This window comes from Silurus meridionalis, chromosome 12 (genome assembly GCF_014805685.1).
Source record: "Silurus meridionalis isolate SWU-2019-XX chromosome 12, ASM1480568v1, whole genome shotgun sequence".
NCBI lineage: Eukaryota > Metazoa > Chordata > Actinopteri > Siluriformes > Siluridae > Silurus > Silurus meridionalis.
In genome coordinates, this window is record NC_060895.1 from 8,924,694 (window position 1) to 8,942,824 (window position 18,131).

At 38.7% G+C, this 18,131-nt stretch overlaps 1 protein-coding gene across 5 annotated transcripts in view; it reads right to left on the bottom strand.

Annotated features, from left to right (window-relative positions):
• The window catches only part of igsf9ba (immunoglobulin superfamily, member 9Ba), a 76,351-nt gene that overhangs the window by 26,026 nt on the left and 32,194 nt on the right, over positions 1-18,131 (bottom strand). For all 5 annotated transcript variants that reach the window (XM_046862750.1, XM_046862751.1, XM_046862749.1 and 2 more), the window contains exons 4-7: positions 16,021-16,172; positions 10,359-10,476; positions 3,670-3,811; positions 1,883-2,028 (exon numbers count right to left, since the gene is read on the bottom strand). In XM_046862750.1, the coding sequence (XP_046718706.1) occupies positions 1,883-2,028; positions 3,670-3,811; positions 10,359-10,476; positions 16,021-16,172 (558 nt within the window). The remainder of the gene's footprint in view (positions 1-1,882; positions 2,029-3,669; positions 3,812-10,358; positions 10,477-16,020; positions 16,173-18,131) is intronic.

The window sequence follows — 18,131 nt, forward strand, 5'->3', positions numbered from 1 at the left end:
GGATGCCGTTGAAGGTGAGTTCAAAGATGAGGCGGGAGTGATGTGACGATGGGCCTCCACCTCAGGTGCCACAAGGGGCAAAAGCGCTCCGAACTCAACCATCAGCAGGGTGCGGAAGGACGGCGCTGAGGCAGCACAGCCCAGCGCAGCAAACGGGAAGGCTTGGCGTCCTAACAAGACACGGCTGGACTCAATTGGAGTGGCGGCTCATCACTGTCTCCAAGCCCAGCAAGGCTTATAAAAGGCAGCCGGGAGGACAGTGAGTTGGAGAACCTTGGGCTCCCAATTAATGGCGGCTCTCACACCCTCTTTCTCTCACTACAGGCTGCAGACGGAAGATGAAGATGTCTGTGTTCAGCCCGACGTGGCGGAGAGTCACCACAATACACAAAAATGTACAAGGCAGAAGCATACTGGTAGAATGATTATAAGATCAGCTATATTAATATACTTGTATTTCTGTATACTGTATACTAATCATATGTCCTTATCAAGTCAATCACATAAATGCAAAGAAGCTATAAGGTCTTCTTCTTTCGACTGCTCCTGTTTGGGGTAACTACAGCGGCTCATCCATCTTCATATCACCCTGTCCTCTACATCTGCCCCTTTCAAACCACCCATGTCTTCTCTTTACCACATCTATAAACCTCCTCCTTGGCCTTCCTCTTTTCCCCCTGCTTGGTGGCTCCATACTCTGCATTCTTCTATCGAAATATATGTCCCACCTCTGCACATGAGCCAACCATCTATATCGTGCCTCTCTCACCTTGTCTCCAAAACGCCCTACCTGCACTGTCCTTCTAATTAGAAACTAATTTCTTATCCTGTCCTTTCTTGTAAATCCAAATTAAAATCACAGCACCTTTAACTCTGACACCTGTCATATTGTCAATGCTTCAAAGGAACCGTGACTGAGTAAACTAAAGCACTCCAATCTACCATTATTAATTATTTCGTGGTACAGAGACCCCATAGCTTACATGTCCATTTGTGCAATTATTCCTAAAGCTGAAATAAGTTATGTTTTTTTGGGGGGCTGCCAAGTAAGGTTACAGGAAAAAAAAGTATTTTTCTTTCGATTACCCAGATATTGTGTAATCAAATCCTAACAATGGCACACCAATCTGCAACCAGAAATCAATGAGAGCAAAACTGGACTTGAACACACTCTCACCTATTAATCACAGTGACACAATATGGTTTCTGAAAGGGGAAAGAAATAGTTGCCCTAAAACATAAGGGTGAAGCATTTTATTGGTACTGTTTGCGAGTTGGTCATACAATTAATGAATGAATCAATCAATATAAAAAACTCAAGTACAAAATTTTATGATATATTTTTACATTACAGCAGTGATGGGTGAAGTACATCACTCCTCTACATGAGGAAATATACAAATCACCTGCTTAAAAAAATAAGTAAGAGGAAAGAAGTAAAGGAGAAAGATATTATGCATTTAAATGCGGTCAAGTTTCCCCAATCAAAATACTCTGATAAACACTATGATACAAATATACACATGAAATTTTAGTCCTATAATAATGCTAGTCATGACAGGAGCAGAAGGCACTAGCACAGCTGAAAGGAACATGGCTCAGATTTATTCAGCTGATTTAGTCACATATGGCACCAATACAGATAGAAACAAGAAGTGCTTGTGTACTCCACAGAGAGCCTGAAACTAGGGCAGATCATAAGACAAGATCAGCATCACACCAAACAGCCACAGAATGTGTACATAACACACATCAATTACCCACTCTGACCATGCAACACAGATCACAAAGGTCATAAACCATGCAGAGGTGGTTGAGTGTGCAGTGTGAGTGGGTTTGGGGTTGTTAGATTTGGGAAAAACGAGAGGAATAGTGCACTTACACTGCACTGTCAAATAAGCCGAGGAAGAGGGTGAGATGCCCAGGCTGTTACTGGGGCTACAGGTGTATTTTCCAGCATCCTCTGGCTTCACACGGTAGATGATGAGTGTGCCGTCGATCAGGATGCGCACTCTGAGCTTGAGATCGCTGAAATAAGATTGAAAAGCAGGCTTTATGTGATTTTTATTTCAGGGCTTTTTGTTTCAGGCATGCAGTTGAACAAGAGTATTTGCTGAGATCTGGCAACCCTTGAATAGTACGAGGGGTTACTTTATGAACTCAAGTCAAGTCAAATCAAAAATCTTTTACTGACAAAATGTTATTGCCTTAAACCTACTATCAATGTAAACTCCATGATGAAAAGTTTGGGAACAACAAACCATAAAATTCATATGTGCTTGGTGAAGTCAGTATTTAGTTTTCCCTATCCTGGTATAATAATCTTTATTCTTCTAGGAAGGATTTAAACAAAATTTTGGGGAATTGTAAGTTTATCCCTAATGAGCGAGCCAGTGGCAACTGTGGCACGGAAAAACTCCCTGAATGCATAAGAAAAAAACCTTTAGAGGAACCAGACTCAAACGGGAACCCATCCTCATCTGGGTGGCACCAAATGTCCATTAATTACAGGTCCATTACTGATAAGGTGTTCAGTGTTGGGGCTTAAATGCAACTGTGTTACTGAGCCATTGTAGTAGATTGTTGATATTAATTACAGTCTAAATCTATCCCCAAAATTTTAAACTGCTTTTTAGGTCCAGTGAAGAGAAATTGTAAAGCTACACCATACCAAGACATTTTATAAGATTTTGTTTGTCCAATTATTTTATAGAACCTCATGAGGATGTGATCAGGTGTCCAAAAACAATTAACTTATGGAGTATCTTAAATAAACACCATAATTTAGGCTGAGACTAAATTAAATCCTTACTTGCAATATACAGAGAACAATTTAAAGCTGATTCAATTACATTATGTTATAAATCACATTAGGACATAATCACCATTAAAGGCACTCAGAAATAAAGTTTACATTTATTATGATCTTTTTTTTTTTTTTTTTAACTATTGTTGTTTGGGTTCTAATGCCTCACTGCTATTTTCCCCTTTAAATTTAAAACATGATATCGCTCCCTTACTTTAGTCTTCACTCTATTTATTTTTGGGTTGCATTTGTTTTGAGCTCTGTGCTGCTATTTTATTGCAATGACGTCAGCTAGGCACAGGGGAATGAGCTTAACACACACAGACTCACACACACACACACACACACACACACACACACACACACACACGCTCATGGGCAAGCAGGATCCTAGGGTTAATCCTAGAAATACAGTGGGAAAGTAGTTGGATAGGCCTGGGATTGAAGTGTGGTGGCCATTTTTGGTCTATTGCGAGCAAAACTTTCAGGCACATCTAAAAAAGGTCTTGTGCAGCAAAAGTATGAATTAAGTGGAAACTCAGGCAGGCTATTATCAGTCTGTTCAGAAGGGCACTATTTCTCTGTATGGTCAAAAAAAACTTCCTGGCACACCCTCAGACTATCAGCATGTGATTTTAAGGCATGTGATGACACAAGCAGACTGTCCTGACAAAACCTGCTGTGTGAGCTTCTGCATGTCAAAGCAACACAGCTGCAGAAAACCTGGAAGCCTGAGATTCAGAAATCTTATGTCTTTACAGTAATTATTTGTGAATCCTAAACAAGCAGACACATACAAACAATCTCACAAATAATCACTAGTCTGTTTCATGGAAAAATAGTGCAGTGGGTCATAATGTTACTTCTTGAAGTAGACATTGTCCTCCTCCCAAAACCAGGTGTAGGTCAGGTTGCCGGGATAGGCCTCTGCTTGACACGTGAAGAGCGCATTCTGAGAAATGTTCACGGTGATGTTTTCAGGGGGCGCCACTATATATGGAGGACCTAGAAGAAGCAAAACACACTGTATTGTAGAGTGTAACATGTATAAAGTGTAACATATACAATATGCATAAAATAATTACAGTCACTTTGGTTGTTTATTATATTCTTATGTAATGTAATCTATTTTTTTTCACTTCGCATCAGTTAATCGACATAAAAGATGGCAATGTGATACATCAATTATAAAAAAATTTGCATCAAGCACAAGTTGCATCATTTCTATCATATTTGCATCAGTAAAAACTGATTTATTTACATTTATTTATTAGGAGATGCAGTATACTCTTATTTTTCAATAAGCGACCAATAGTGTGACCAATATTTTATAATGTGACCAATATTTTATATGTAGATTTATTTCTCCTTACTAAACTGTTTCTCAAGCACATTCTCTCAGCACCAATGCTACTATGTGAATATGGCGTATCACAACACAACAAGGACCAAGACATGTCCTGAGAGTCACATAAAATATAGATCAACATGGCAGAGGTAGAGCTGCAGCTTCCTAGAGACCTAACAGGAAAGGAAACTCTGGATTTATTAAATTGTTTTTATTTATTTATTTATTTATTTATTTATTTATTTATTTATTTATATTGCACAACAAATATATAATAACAAATAAATAAAATTCTTTATTCTGATGTTTGATGTGAATGTTACCTAAACTCTTTACCTACATCTCTATCATTTTATGAACTCTGTAACTGTTACATTATTGGCTTATTGGATAACTGCATGAGTTAGCAGGTTTTGTCATATCTCCCCTGCGGTTCCCCTTCCACTTCAACAGAGGGAACATCACCCAAATTCTGAAAAACTCACACCGATCAAGGTGAGCCTGACTCCATGCTCTTACAGTGTCCTGCTTGGCCGTCAATATCATCCAACATCAGGTGGTTGAGGATCTCCAACTCCCCACAGTGCATTGTGTCACCCAACTGAGAATCACCACAGTGGATAATGGACCCGTAGGCGACAGCTACATCACTGGCCAAACAAAACTGATAAAATTGAAAAGTTGGACTCTTTTATATGGAGGAAATCTGCTTATATGTTATATCCTTGCCAGACAACCCCATCATATTAGGGTTCCCACAACCCATAAATCTTATGGAAACACAGGGAGTTAGTACGGTGGTCACCAAAATGCCTAATGGTGCATGGATGGGAACCTTAACTGCCCACACTATCTCAGTAGAGAGCCCCAAATTTAATGTGGCAGTTATCACAGAGTATCACAACTTAAAGAAGGTTTTTAACAAGTTGTGTGCCATGACACTACCCCCACATCGCTCTTGGGATTGTGAAATCGAGCTATTTTAAAAATGTTTCCTCCTTGGGGCCATATCGAACCCCTATCGGCACAGAAACCAACGCAATGGAAGAGTATAGCAGCAGGATTTACTTGCCCCTCCACATCACTGCAGCTGCAGTATTTTTTTGTGGAAAAGAAAGATTGGGACTCAGGCCATGCATCGAGTATCTGGGTCTAAGTGTAGTCACAGTTCAATACCCGCACGCACTCCCGCTAGTGCCCGCTGCCTTAGAACAACTCCGGGAGGCATGCTTCTTTACTAAGTTAAACTGCCGCAGCACATACAACCTGGTTCGAATCAAGAGGGAGATTAATGTCAGATGGCCTTCCACACCACCAGGTAGCACTACGGATGCAAAGTCATGACACATGGCCTTACAATGCACCTGTATTTTAAGCTTTCATAAATGAGATATTCTGGAACCTATTGACCTCCTGTGTCATCTTAATAGACTCTCCGAATTTCAACCTCCAGATCCAACACATGTGCACCTGTTACAGCAATTAAATTAAATTCAATTCATTTTTATTTGTATAGCGATTTTAACAATGACCATTGTCTCAAAGCAGCTTCACACAGATAATGTGGTGAATAAAAGCACCAACTTGACTAATAGTGAAGGCGAAGAAATGTACATTTCACCAAGAAACAACCACCTTCCTGGGTTATGTCATTAGCCAACAAGGGGAAGAAATGGACAAAAGCAAGGTCAAAGCAATGACAACTGGTCTGGCCATCTACCATCAAGGAATTACAGAGGTTCTTGGGCTTTGCAGCCTTTGATCAATGCTTCACCCGGAATTACAGCATGGTAGCAGCCCTACCCACAACCCTACAGCAGGGTAAACCCAAAAAACTTCACTGGTTGGGGGATGTGCAAAGGGCTTTCGTGGAACTAAAACTCCGATTCACAGTGCCCCCGATTCCTACCCTTTGTGGTAGAGGTAGATGCTTCTAATTGTGGAATCGGGGGCATCCTCTCCCAACGCCATGGTAACCCAGGTAAACTGTTTCCATGTGCCTATTTCTTAAGAAAACTAACCATTACAGAAAGTCACTATGATACTGAAAGTCACCGAGAGATACTGTCCATAAAGGAGCCACTGGAAGAGTGGAGACACTGGTTAGAATGATCCCAACATCCTTTTCAAGTAATCACCCACCACTGCAACCTTAAATACATCAATACTACATCCAGAAAGTCACAGCATAACTGCGCTGGTTCGAAAGGAATTTTGGTGGCCATCAATCCTTGCTGATGTGAAGAGATATAATGAAGCCTGTGCTATATGTGCCCAAGTACGAACCCCATGATAACTACCATGCAGTCTACTGGAACCCCTTTCACTTCCCCAAGGGCCATGATCCCACATTGCAGTAGACTTCATTACGGACCTTCCCAAATCACAGTGAAACACTGCCTTACTGGTTGCTGTAGATCAGATTTTGAAGGCTTGTAAGTTTATACCCCTGAAGGGACTACTCACAGCTATGGAGGCCTGGCAAAATGCTACTGCAACACGTCTTCCGGAATAATGGCATACCAGAAGAAATTGTGTCAGATCAGGGTGTCCAGTTCACGTCTCCAGTGTGAAAGGCATTCTGTGAGATGTTGGGGATCCAGGTTAGCCTAATCTCAGGATATCACTTACAAGCAAACGACCAGAAGAAGTGAGTAAATCAGAAACTGGGGTGTTTTCTGAGGATATATTGCAACAGGGAGCAACACCACTGGAGCAAGTTCCACATCTAGGCAGAAAATGCCCAAAACTCGCTAACCCATTCCTCTACAAACCTCACCTCATTCCAATGTTTACTTGTCTTCCAACCACCTCTCTTTTCATGGTCTAAAGTACTCTTAGATGTCCCGGCAGTAACTGACTGGTTTAAACAAAGTAGAGAAATGTTAAAACAGGTGCATGTACATCTTTAGAGAGCTGTTCAGCACCAAGAAATTCAGGCGACTCGCTAAAGGCACCCTGACACCCCATCAACCCGGCTGAATGGTGGGGCTGTCTACATAGAACATTAAATTAAAGCTGCCTTGCAAAAAGCTCAACCCAAGATACATTTAAATCTTCAAGATCCTACAGCAAATCAACCCAGACACCTACCGACTGCCACTACCACCACAGTCCAACATCTCTCCATCCATTCATGTTCCGCTGCTCAAGTCGGCTCACACACCACAGACAAACAACAAGTCAGACCAAAATCCCTCTGTATATGGTAGTGCCATATTAAGATGGGGCAGACTCCAGGACCTCATAGACTGGTAAAGATATGGTCCAGAAGAACAGTGGTGGGTGAATCAAGACAACATTCTTGACTCATCCCTTACAGACGAGTTTACAGAAACCACCCAGACCACCCAGCTTCTCAGACACAGGTCTGACCTCGTAGAGAAAAACTGAGAGGTGTTGCAAGGATGGGGGTTCTTTCACATCTCTTACTGTGGTTTCCCCTTCACTCCACCAGAGGGAGCCATCATCCGATTTGCAGGCAAGAGCAAGAGCTGATTTACGATGATCTATAAAACAGATACTACAAAGCTGTCTGATGACTGGAACCCTTTAAAACTTGCCCAGAGGAAACTTTTAAGTAGCAACGATTTCAGTGATTCATGAATATTAGGGTTTTTGCATGTTTAATAGTTTTGACAAAAGAAATGCTATGAGCAACCTGTTTTATATAAATAAATATTCAGGACAGGCTCCTGTAGCGTTATTACAGGACACTTTTCTGTAGTATCCCTAAAGGCCAAAAGTGAATATTGCTTTTGTATAAACAATATCACCAGTTCAAATTTTAAGAAAACAAGCCCTGGGCCAGCAATATTGACATGGCACAAGTTGGGCTAGAATCCTATCTAACTCTGCGTGTCTGGAATGAAAATTTCTGTCTGCGTCCTGCGCCGAAATGCCTGAACTGCTGGGTTATACGGTAGTAAAACGTGAAACTTGGAATGTAGCGAGTTTGTTTGTGTTGGACACATATTACAGTGTGATGTCTGTGTCCTGCATCCATAAATGAGAGTGCAGCAAAAGCCAAGAAGGCAGTGACATGCAGACTGATGGTGTTTGCTGTCATTGCATACACGGAGCAGGGCTAATAAATACAGGCACTTCATCATTCACCCTTGTGCTCTGGAGTCGTATAGGCTTCAACTTCAGCACAACACACACACACACACACACACACACACACACACACCCTCCATGTCTTACCCTAATGAGCTGCCCTGTTAATAACAAACACCCTCACATTTAATTTCACTAAATTATTAGAAATATTATGACTCATATATTACAATATAATTGATTCTTTATTTGACAACGCAAATCTCCTGAGCTTAAAAACCTGAAATATACAAGAGTCATCTATGATAGTATTCAGTCATGTAATATATCTTGTTTTGACAATGTCATTGTACTATTTATCCCAATTTTAGCCAGATGCTTGTGGGATATACTATTTGGCCAAAAGAATGTGGTCACTTGGACATTTACATCTTGCCTGTAGAGGCTTGTGATCATTCTGCCACTAGAGTATTACTAAGGTCAGGCACTGATGTTAAGCAAAAAGGCTTGGGCATGTTCCAGTTCATCCCAAAGGTGTTCAGTACGAAGGAAGTCAGGTCACGGTGGAGCACACTCTAGTTTTTCCAACATTTTTCAACCTTGTCAAATCATGTCTGTATGGAACCTGCTTTGTGCACATGGGCACTGTCATATTGGAATATGTTTTTTGTGCTTTAAGTGGTTAGGATGCGGCACTTTCACCCAGCCATTAGGGTTGCACAAGCCAGTGCACTCTTAGTGCCGGTCCCAAGCCTGGATAAATATGGAGGGTTGCGTTAGGCAGGATATCTAGCGTAAAAACGTGCCAAATCAAACATGCGGATCATAAATACAGATGATCCACTGTGGCGACCCCTAATGGGAGAAGCCGAAAGAAAGTTTAGTTTCAGTTAAGGGAAATGTCTAATGCTACTGCATATAAGCCATTACACACCATATATATGGGTAGGATAGTTAGGTGTCCACAAACCTTTGGCGGTGTATTTCTCTAAGATGCCTACATCATTAATTGTGCAAAATAAACATTTTCATGTGGCATCTATGTTTAATCTAAACGTCCTTCAAAGTGACGTGCCTTGAGTTTCCACTACTACGAATTCCACTACACACATCTGCCGAGGTACAATCTGGGAGAATGAATTAGTGGGCATGAATGAAAATGCATTAAAAAATTTATTTTTAATAATCTAAAATATGTGGGGATAAGATAATATAAGATCTGGAGCAGATAAGGACTATACCTATACAGTCCTCACCACCCTCACCATCCGTTAGTTTGTAAAAATGCTCTTAACAATCTTGCCATTATTTATTACTGGTCTAAAATGTTAACAGGCACATTAAGTTCTTGTTAGGTCCAATCTATTCAATTAGATTTCAGCAGAATTGTCGTAAGACCATCACTGTCAGATTGCGATTTGCTTACGTATGCATTTTCACATCCTTTGATTATATGGTCAGAGCATTCGCTAGTCAGCTCTCATGCTCAGATATATTCGTGTGAATTTTACATATAATTTACATATAATTACATAATTTTTATATTCCACAATAGTTGACAGATGAGAAGAAATGTATTTGGTCACAAAAACACTTTTACAAGCTAAAGAACGAGACAATTTGCTTTAATTTTAAAATCCTTAAGAAAACAGCAATGCACATAAAAAATAAATAAATAAATAAATAAAATACTTCTGTTAGAAATGATGTATGCTGGCAGTGCAGCTGTGGCTACAGTGAAAAGAGACTTGTTGAATTGTATTTATTGGGTTTCTTGCTTTACTGATGTTATTCATTCACACTGCATAAGATACCTGTCTGTGATGCAATAGTATTTATGTTTTCTATAGCCATGGCATAATAATGATGGTATTATAAGGTTTATTGATTCAAGTAGAACACCACTAAAGGCCTAGAGGTAAAATGCACGGCCCACCCTGAATACAGTGTGTATATAAAATAAACACTAACAATTGAGAAACTTCAACAAATTCTATGTACCTTCTATAATGCTCTTGTGTTCTCATCTATAGCTGTCCAGATAGACAATGACAATGACATCATTGCTGTCAAAAGATATTATATCATGTCAACATTAAAGACCATCCAGTTCTTCTTAGAGTGGTTATTCAAACCCTTCCTCACCTTGCACGAGCAGGCGTGTGGTGTGTAGTGCTTCTCCCTGGTCACTGTGAGCACGGCAGCTGTACGCTCCTCTGTCCTCCCGTGCGATGGCCTGCACGGTCAAACTTCCATCACTCACCTACACAGTGACACAGTAAATATGGAAAAAAAACAGGAATTATGCCCATTATAAATCCCTGTGACTGAATTTTCTATCACCAATATTTCATTCATTCAGTTTAACACTACAAGCCAGAACACACAATGACACAGAAAATTCTATACATTCAATTAAACATTTTTTCCAAATAATTTCATAGTTTCATTGCTGACAGTATTACCAACTTTTTATACTGATTATGTGGTCTATTTATTTCTTCATTGTCTATTTAGTTCTTCTTGTTTTTAATTTGCCTCTAGGCTTATATGAGTGTGTAAATGTGTGTGTGATGCCCTGTGATGGACTGGCCAGGGTGTATTCTAGCCTCGTGCAAAGTGTTCCTGGGCTCGGTTCCAGATCCACCACAACACTTACCAAAAAAGCACTTACTGAAGATAAACAAGTGCATAAATGTTTACATACACTGCTTTGTAAATTTGAGTCATTCCGTAACAATTTACAATATCTGACAACGGCTGTGTTATGGTATTAGAAAAAACTATATAGCATTTAATATTTACAGCATACTACAGCCACATAGTTAATAACATAATTAACCTAGAACATTAATTAAATTCTAGTATACTACCAATAAAAAACAAAATTATATTACATAATAAAATGATAGGAATGACAAAAACAAATCTTCATATTTCATGATACTGTAATGTTCAGATTAATTTGCTTAGTCTGTATACTTTTGCTACTGAACATTTACCAACTCTTCTATTGGCTATCACAATGAGAGAGAATAGTAAAGGGATGGGAGGAAGATGTAGCAAGATGTTAAAGCTAGAAGCCAAATTCAAACAGAATTGCCATATTTTATTGCTTAATATTGCAAAATAGTCATATAATATTTTTTTAATGCATATATTATGTTCGCTTAAGGTGTGGTTTTGTGCACAAAATATCCATTGTAATTGATTTTCCACACATAAATCCACACATACTGTATAAACTGAAGACACAGCAGGAGAACGCTTTGTCACCATGCAGAATGGCTTGGTTAGGTTCGGCAAATTACAGTACAAAATCACAAAATCAATAATCCTGTGTTTTATCTTTGTTTTCTCTGCACAGATACCTGAGACCATATAGAGTTGTTACCTTTGAGGTAATTGAAATACTAACGGGTCATATCCGATCATCATTTAATCTCAAGAACTGTTTAAGAAAAATAATAATACACTGACTTTCCATCAAACTTGTCTCTTACTAATCTTGTTTTCCATAATCAGTAATGTTCCCCAACGTTTCTTTGATATCTAGCTTAAAGATCTATTTAAAATTACACAAATTTACAGCTTCATCTTCTTCTCTTTGGTGCCGTGAAAATAAACATCCCCTCTAGGGTTCAATTATCAAGTGTGGTTTGTGCACTATTGTTTTAACACTTCACTTCTGGGACATGCTGATATCACATCTGATAAACTGTATTAAAAAGTATTTTTGAGATCCTACCAAATACAATACTATCACGAATTAAAATAACTAAAATCCAGTAGAGTGTATGTTTGTTCTTCTCTGAAGCATTGTGATTGTACATTGACTATGCATGTGTTTGCACACCAAAAGGTGAACATAAAAAAAAGGTCATTTATGGCAATTATCTCATGCACACAACTGAGCAGTTGGGGGCTAACGGCTCTGCTCAAGAGCCCAGTAGTGGCAGCTTATACAGTAGGTGGTGGAATTTTGAACTTACAACCTTCTGATCAGAGGTCCAACATCTTAACGACTGAGCAACCACTTGTAATCAAACAAGTATTTAAGTGGGTTAATTTCGGCTGAATATTCCCTAATAACATAATCAAATGGAAAGAATTTGGTATATTTTGCTAATGTTCTTGATACATTAGCAAAAAAATTTTTTTTTGTGATACAAGCTACAAACAGAATAATTCTAAACCTTACCTACACATATATGAGATATAATTCACAGTTTGGAAAAAGTACGAAACCTTTAATTATGAGCCTTTTTACCAATTGGAAAAAGAATTGTTTCTAGGTATGGACTTTCTTCTTTGTAATATGTTCCAGAATTTAGACATAGAGTATGTCAGACATGCCCAGTCTGATGATGGTGTGGAATAATACACATTAATATGCTTTCTGAATTCTGTACAGCTAGCACAACTAGAGAAATTAGTGGTTTTACTACTCTATCAGCGTTGTGGTACTGTCTGACCCACTGCACCAACACACCAGACACGAGTGAGAAATAAACTATAAACACCGCTTCTACTAAATAGACCAAATGCACGTCACAGCACATAAAATGGAAGGCTGAGAATGAGTATAAGTATGGGATCTCTGGGGAATAAAATCGTCTGCCTCTCTGAGACAAGATCCCCCTCTTCTGACTCTTTTCACTGTCTGCTCCATCTTCACATTCCTGCCTTTCTCCAGCTTCCGGCCATGGCAGCCAGAACAGAGAGCGCAAATCCACTGGCCGCCTCGCCACTCTTCTTAAAGGTGAGGTCATGACATGCGGCTTCTGTGGAAGTGTTGGCGCAGTGGGAATGACTTTAAAAGGGGAAAACCTAGAAACTGGGCCAGACTGTAAGCAGAGAAATAAGTAAAATATATATATAATTGCATCGGAGTGTTAAATGAAATCCAGACAACACAGCCAGCCAACTGTGTCTCAGTTTAGGACAATACCTAAGCAATGTGAATATTTCAGGCAGTAATGAGGGAAATATTTCATCTGTAATGCTGCTGCACAAGAATTTATAGTTCTTACCCAAGCTGAAACCAAACAGTGCTGGGCTGCAGCCTGTTTGTGACATATAGCTTAGTAACTGTGGGTTTTCAAACCACATCTCCTGCAGCATAAATGTGGAAGTGGGCTGTGCACTGAGGAAGGTTTCATTCAATCCCCAGTGTTTGCATCAAAGAGATCATGTTGCAAAACTCAAGTATTCATGTGTATAACATACACAAGTGACATAAACCTTGCTATATTCAGTTTGAGCATGAAATAAAAGAGGGTAAATGATAAAAAAATTCTGCTTAGATTTGTTTAGTTATAAAGTATTGAATTGTAGTCCTGAAAATGGGTGTCTAATTGTCCTCAACAATTTTCTATTAAAATATAATTCAAATAAACTTTTTATTGTATTTTTCTTAATTTTGATTATTATTTCTAATTTTATGAATAATTTTTACAATTATTTAAATAATGAAATACTATGCATAGTGTATACATATATTAATATTTTTTTTATATATAAATACATGTAACACAAATAAACAAATTATATTTTCTTTTGAGTTAATAATTTCATACATATAGCATTTAAATTATATATATATATATATATATATATATATATATATATATATATATATATATATATATATATATATACATTACAGACCAAAAGTTTGGACACACCTTCTCATTCAAAGAGTTTTCTTTATTTTCATGACTATGAAAATTGTAGAGTCACACTGAAGGCATCAAGGGCTATTTGACCAAGAAGGAGAGTGATAGGGTGCTGCGCCAGATGACCTGGCCTCCACAGTCACCAGACCTGAACCCAATCGAGATGGTTTATGGGTGAGCTGGACCGCAGAGTGAAGGCAAAAGGGCCAACAAGTGCCAAGCATCTCTCGGGGAACTCCTTCAAGACTGTTGGAAGACCATTTCAGGTGACTACCTCTTGAAGCTCATCAAGAGAATGCCAAGAGTGTGCAAAGCAGTAATCAAAGCAAAAGGTGGCTACTTCGAAGAACCTAGAATATGACATTTTTCAGTTGTTTCACACTTTTTTGTTATGTATATAATTCCATATATAATTCCACATGTGTTAATTCATAGTTTTGATGCCTTCAGTGTGAATCTACAATTTTCATAGTCATGAAAATAAAGTAAACTCTTTGAATGAGAAGGTGTGTCCAAACTTTTGGTCTGTACTGTATATATATATGTATAATTTAATTTCCTATCATTCATCTTATGTAATGCAATTTTTAACATATCAGAACAGACACAGTATGTCACTTGTCTCAAGAGCTGTCACTGTGCCTTGTTTTATCTTGAGTAGAACCACTGTATGAAGTTCCTGTTTTTAACATCTCTTTGTCAAGCTTTTGTTGCCGTATTCGTGTGTTGTGTCACTCATAGTTTGTTTGTTCTTTGTTACCCAGCCATCGTTCATCTTAACGGTCCTTGTTTTCACGTCTTTGGTTGTATTATTATCATTTTACTTAAAAATAATGGGCACTTGCATCTGCCTTCGCCTGCTGTCTTTAACATAATTGGCTTTAATAACCAAGATACACTATATGGACAAAAGTGTCAGGACATTTCCAGTCATATGTGGTTCTACCCCAAACTATTATTACAAAGATCGAAGCACCCAATTGTATAAGATGTTTTTGGATGAACTAGAAAACCCAAATCTGTTCCAGCATGACAAGCAAGATTCATGCAGATATGGATTACATGGATTGAGATGGAAGAGCTTCACTGGCTTGCTATAAAGCTCTGACCTTAATTGGAACGCTGACTGCACCCCAGGCCTCCCCACCCTACATCAGTAGCTGACTTTACTAACACCCTTGTAGCACAAATCTTCACAAGCACACTCCAAAATCTAAGGGGACATCTTCCCAGTAGATTGTAAATGTAAAATGTTCAAAGCACATACAAACCATAAGGTCACGTGTCCACAAACCTTTGCCTATATAGCGTAGCTCATTAAAAATAAATAAATAAATATATAAACATTTCAAAATCACTTTTTATCTCTTTAAATTGTGTTGTGGTACATGATGCTGTTTCTAATCGAGTTACTAGAGTTTTTACAGCTTATTATAAATGTCATTTAAAGCATAATATAAAGAGTGATAATAATGGTGCACATTCATGGAGCAAAAGAAGACAAATGATACAGAGCAGTATATGTGATTAGTGGTTACACTGCTTAAGTCTCTTGGTAAGTGATCAAAAGAGATTAAATCCCATCTCCACCACTCTTAACCCAGTTCAATGGAAATCACTTTAGATACAAGCGAAAAAAATGTAAATGCTGATTGCTCACTAGGATCCGCAGCATTTCCAAACATTTTTGTCTTTATCTATCAGCATTGGTGCTGCTCTGATGTGCTGCCAGACGATGCCTGCCAGAGCCAGACTGCCTGAATGTTTCTGTCATATCCAGCACACGCTATTCTCACACTCTTCTCTCCTCCTCTCACGTCTGGTCAAGGTTGAAAACTCATTCCACACAATTGTGCTCCTTCGTCTGTCAGCTCAGCCTACACAACAGCCCCTGACTGCACTTTTTTAAAGCATTAATTCTTCCCTTTTAAAGCATGAAAGAACAATTCCTTTATCGCCACGGCTCGAATGCAAGAAACGTCAAGTTTGTAATGAGGGTGTTAAACCAAACCGCTGTTCTGCTTCCCACTTCTCTGATACTTGGACCAATTCACTAGGGTAAAATGACTCATACAGGGAAATTACATCACCTCAGTTTAATCACCCAATAACTCTGAGCAGATAATTACCGTGTACTTTTTGTTGGTGGCCAGCTGCTCGCCCTCTCGCAACCAGGTGACCACGGGCTTGGGGTTGCCGAAAGCAGTACAGGTCAAAATGATGCTGCCTCCCTCTCTGGCCTCCACATACTGCGGTGGCACATCCATGAATGTAGGGGGCGCTGAGTGAGAAAAAATCACAGGATAATTAGAAGTACTGAAAACAACAATCGTTAAAATATCTTAAATATAGACACATTTATGTAGTATTTTATATTATAATTTAAAAACAAACTAAACATAAGATCATTAAACTATTTCTGTACATCATTACCCACATTTCTAATATCATTTCTGCCATTGAACAAATAACTAGAAATAAGTTTAGTAATATATTTGGTTTATTAAAATATTATATTTTATGTCCTGTTTCAGAAAATTATTTTGAAAAGAATGAAAGTTGTGTTTTTATACTTTTATTACTTAAATCGTGATGGATTTAAAGCTCAGCAATTACATATTTTCATAAAGGATGCTAAAATGTCTGTAGGACGAATTTAATGTGTCAATAAAAAGTGTTTGCCTTTTGTGGAGGTGGTGGCTTTGTGGTGAAGGCATTGAACTTTGGGTCCAAAGGTCTTGAGTTTAAATCCCAGCCATACTAACCTGTCACTGGGCCCCTGAGCAAGGCCCTCAACCCCTTGGCTGCTCAGTTGTAAGAATGAGCTAAATGTAAGTTGCTCTGGATAAGGGAGTCTGCCAGATGCCATAAATTTGATTATATAAACAGCTCACTGTTTGGAGCTTCTTCAATGACAGGAACTAATAATTTATGTTGCTAATGTTTACTAAATGTAAACACACACACACACACAGTGCACAACAATTTAAGTTGTTCAATTAAAATCATGAAATTTGGTGTTATTTCTGAGAATCAAAGCTTAGAGTGTTTTCCTCTAATACCTCTATAGGAACCATCATCACTCTTACACTGCCTCCTACATCTGGCAGATTTATACATGGCACTAACTCCTAATGGCAAGAGGATCCTGGGTCACTGCAGTGAAGTTTGGATAAGGCTGTGTAGGAGTGTAAGAGTGTGTGTGTGTGTGTGTGTGTGTGTGTGTGTGTGTGTGTGTTTGTGAGAGGAGTAGTCCTGAGGTTTCTACAGAGCTGCTACTGTTCGGAGCACAGTTAAATCTGCCCTGACACCTGACACCTGCAGACAGACAGACATCCTTTCTGTCACCCATGGCAGGAAGAAAAGTGCTGCCTACATTGGACACACACACAAGAGTGTTAATATACCACCACAGGAAGCCAACACTGTCGGGCCTTTCAGCTTCCGTGGGAGCCAGACAGCACCTGCCCTGACAAAGTGGCTTTTGGAAAAGAGTGGAACAGCCTGAATACTAATTTAGTACCAATGTCAGTGTTTCACAAGAGGATGCAACTGTCAAGAGATGCAACAGCCCGTAATAAACATTGGCGAAATGTTTGTGATGTACTTGTGGCAAACCACTGCGTGGTATTTGGTAAGGCTAAATTCGGTGCATGGCTTCCTGCTCGGTTGGAACGAATACTTGCAGCCTTACCTATGTACAGAACATGCAAGGATTAAAAAGTCATCTGCTCTAGTATTCAATATAACTGTGTGTTTATAAAGAATACAAAATAAAGCTGGCCTATGTTGTGTTACAGTCTAATAAGCTACTATTCTATAAGTGCCCTAGAAAAATGATGTGCAAAGGTTTACATATTTACATACCATTGTTTATAAATAAATAATAACTATAATGAATAAATCAGTACATCTGCAAGAAAATAGCTTTTTATTTTACTTCTATTGCTTTATTTATATGGCTTAATTAGATTTTAAAAAACATGAATTAGATTGTAATGGTGGTTAAATGTAAGTTTGCATTATAATGGAGTAATTATCAATTGCTTGATAATATTTCCCCTGTATCTGATGCACTAATTATAGTTTTCTCACTGAGTTGGAAAAGTGACCTGAGTGTGTCTGAACACCCTCATCACTGCCACCATCTTCCCTGTGGCACAACCTAAAGAGTGCCCTTACCCTGACTTGGGATGACTTTCCAGGTTTGTTTAAAAGTATGGCCTTTTCATGTGGCTGG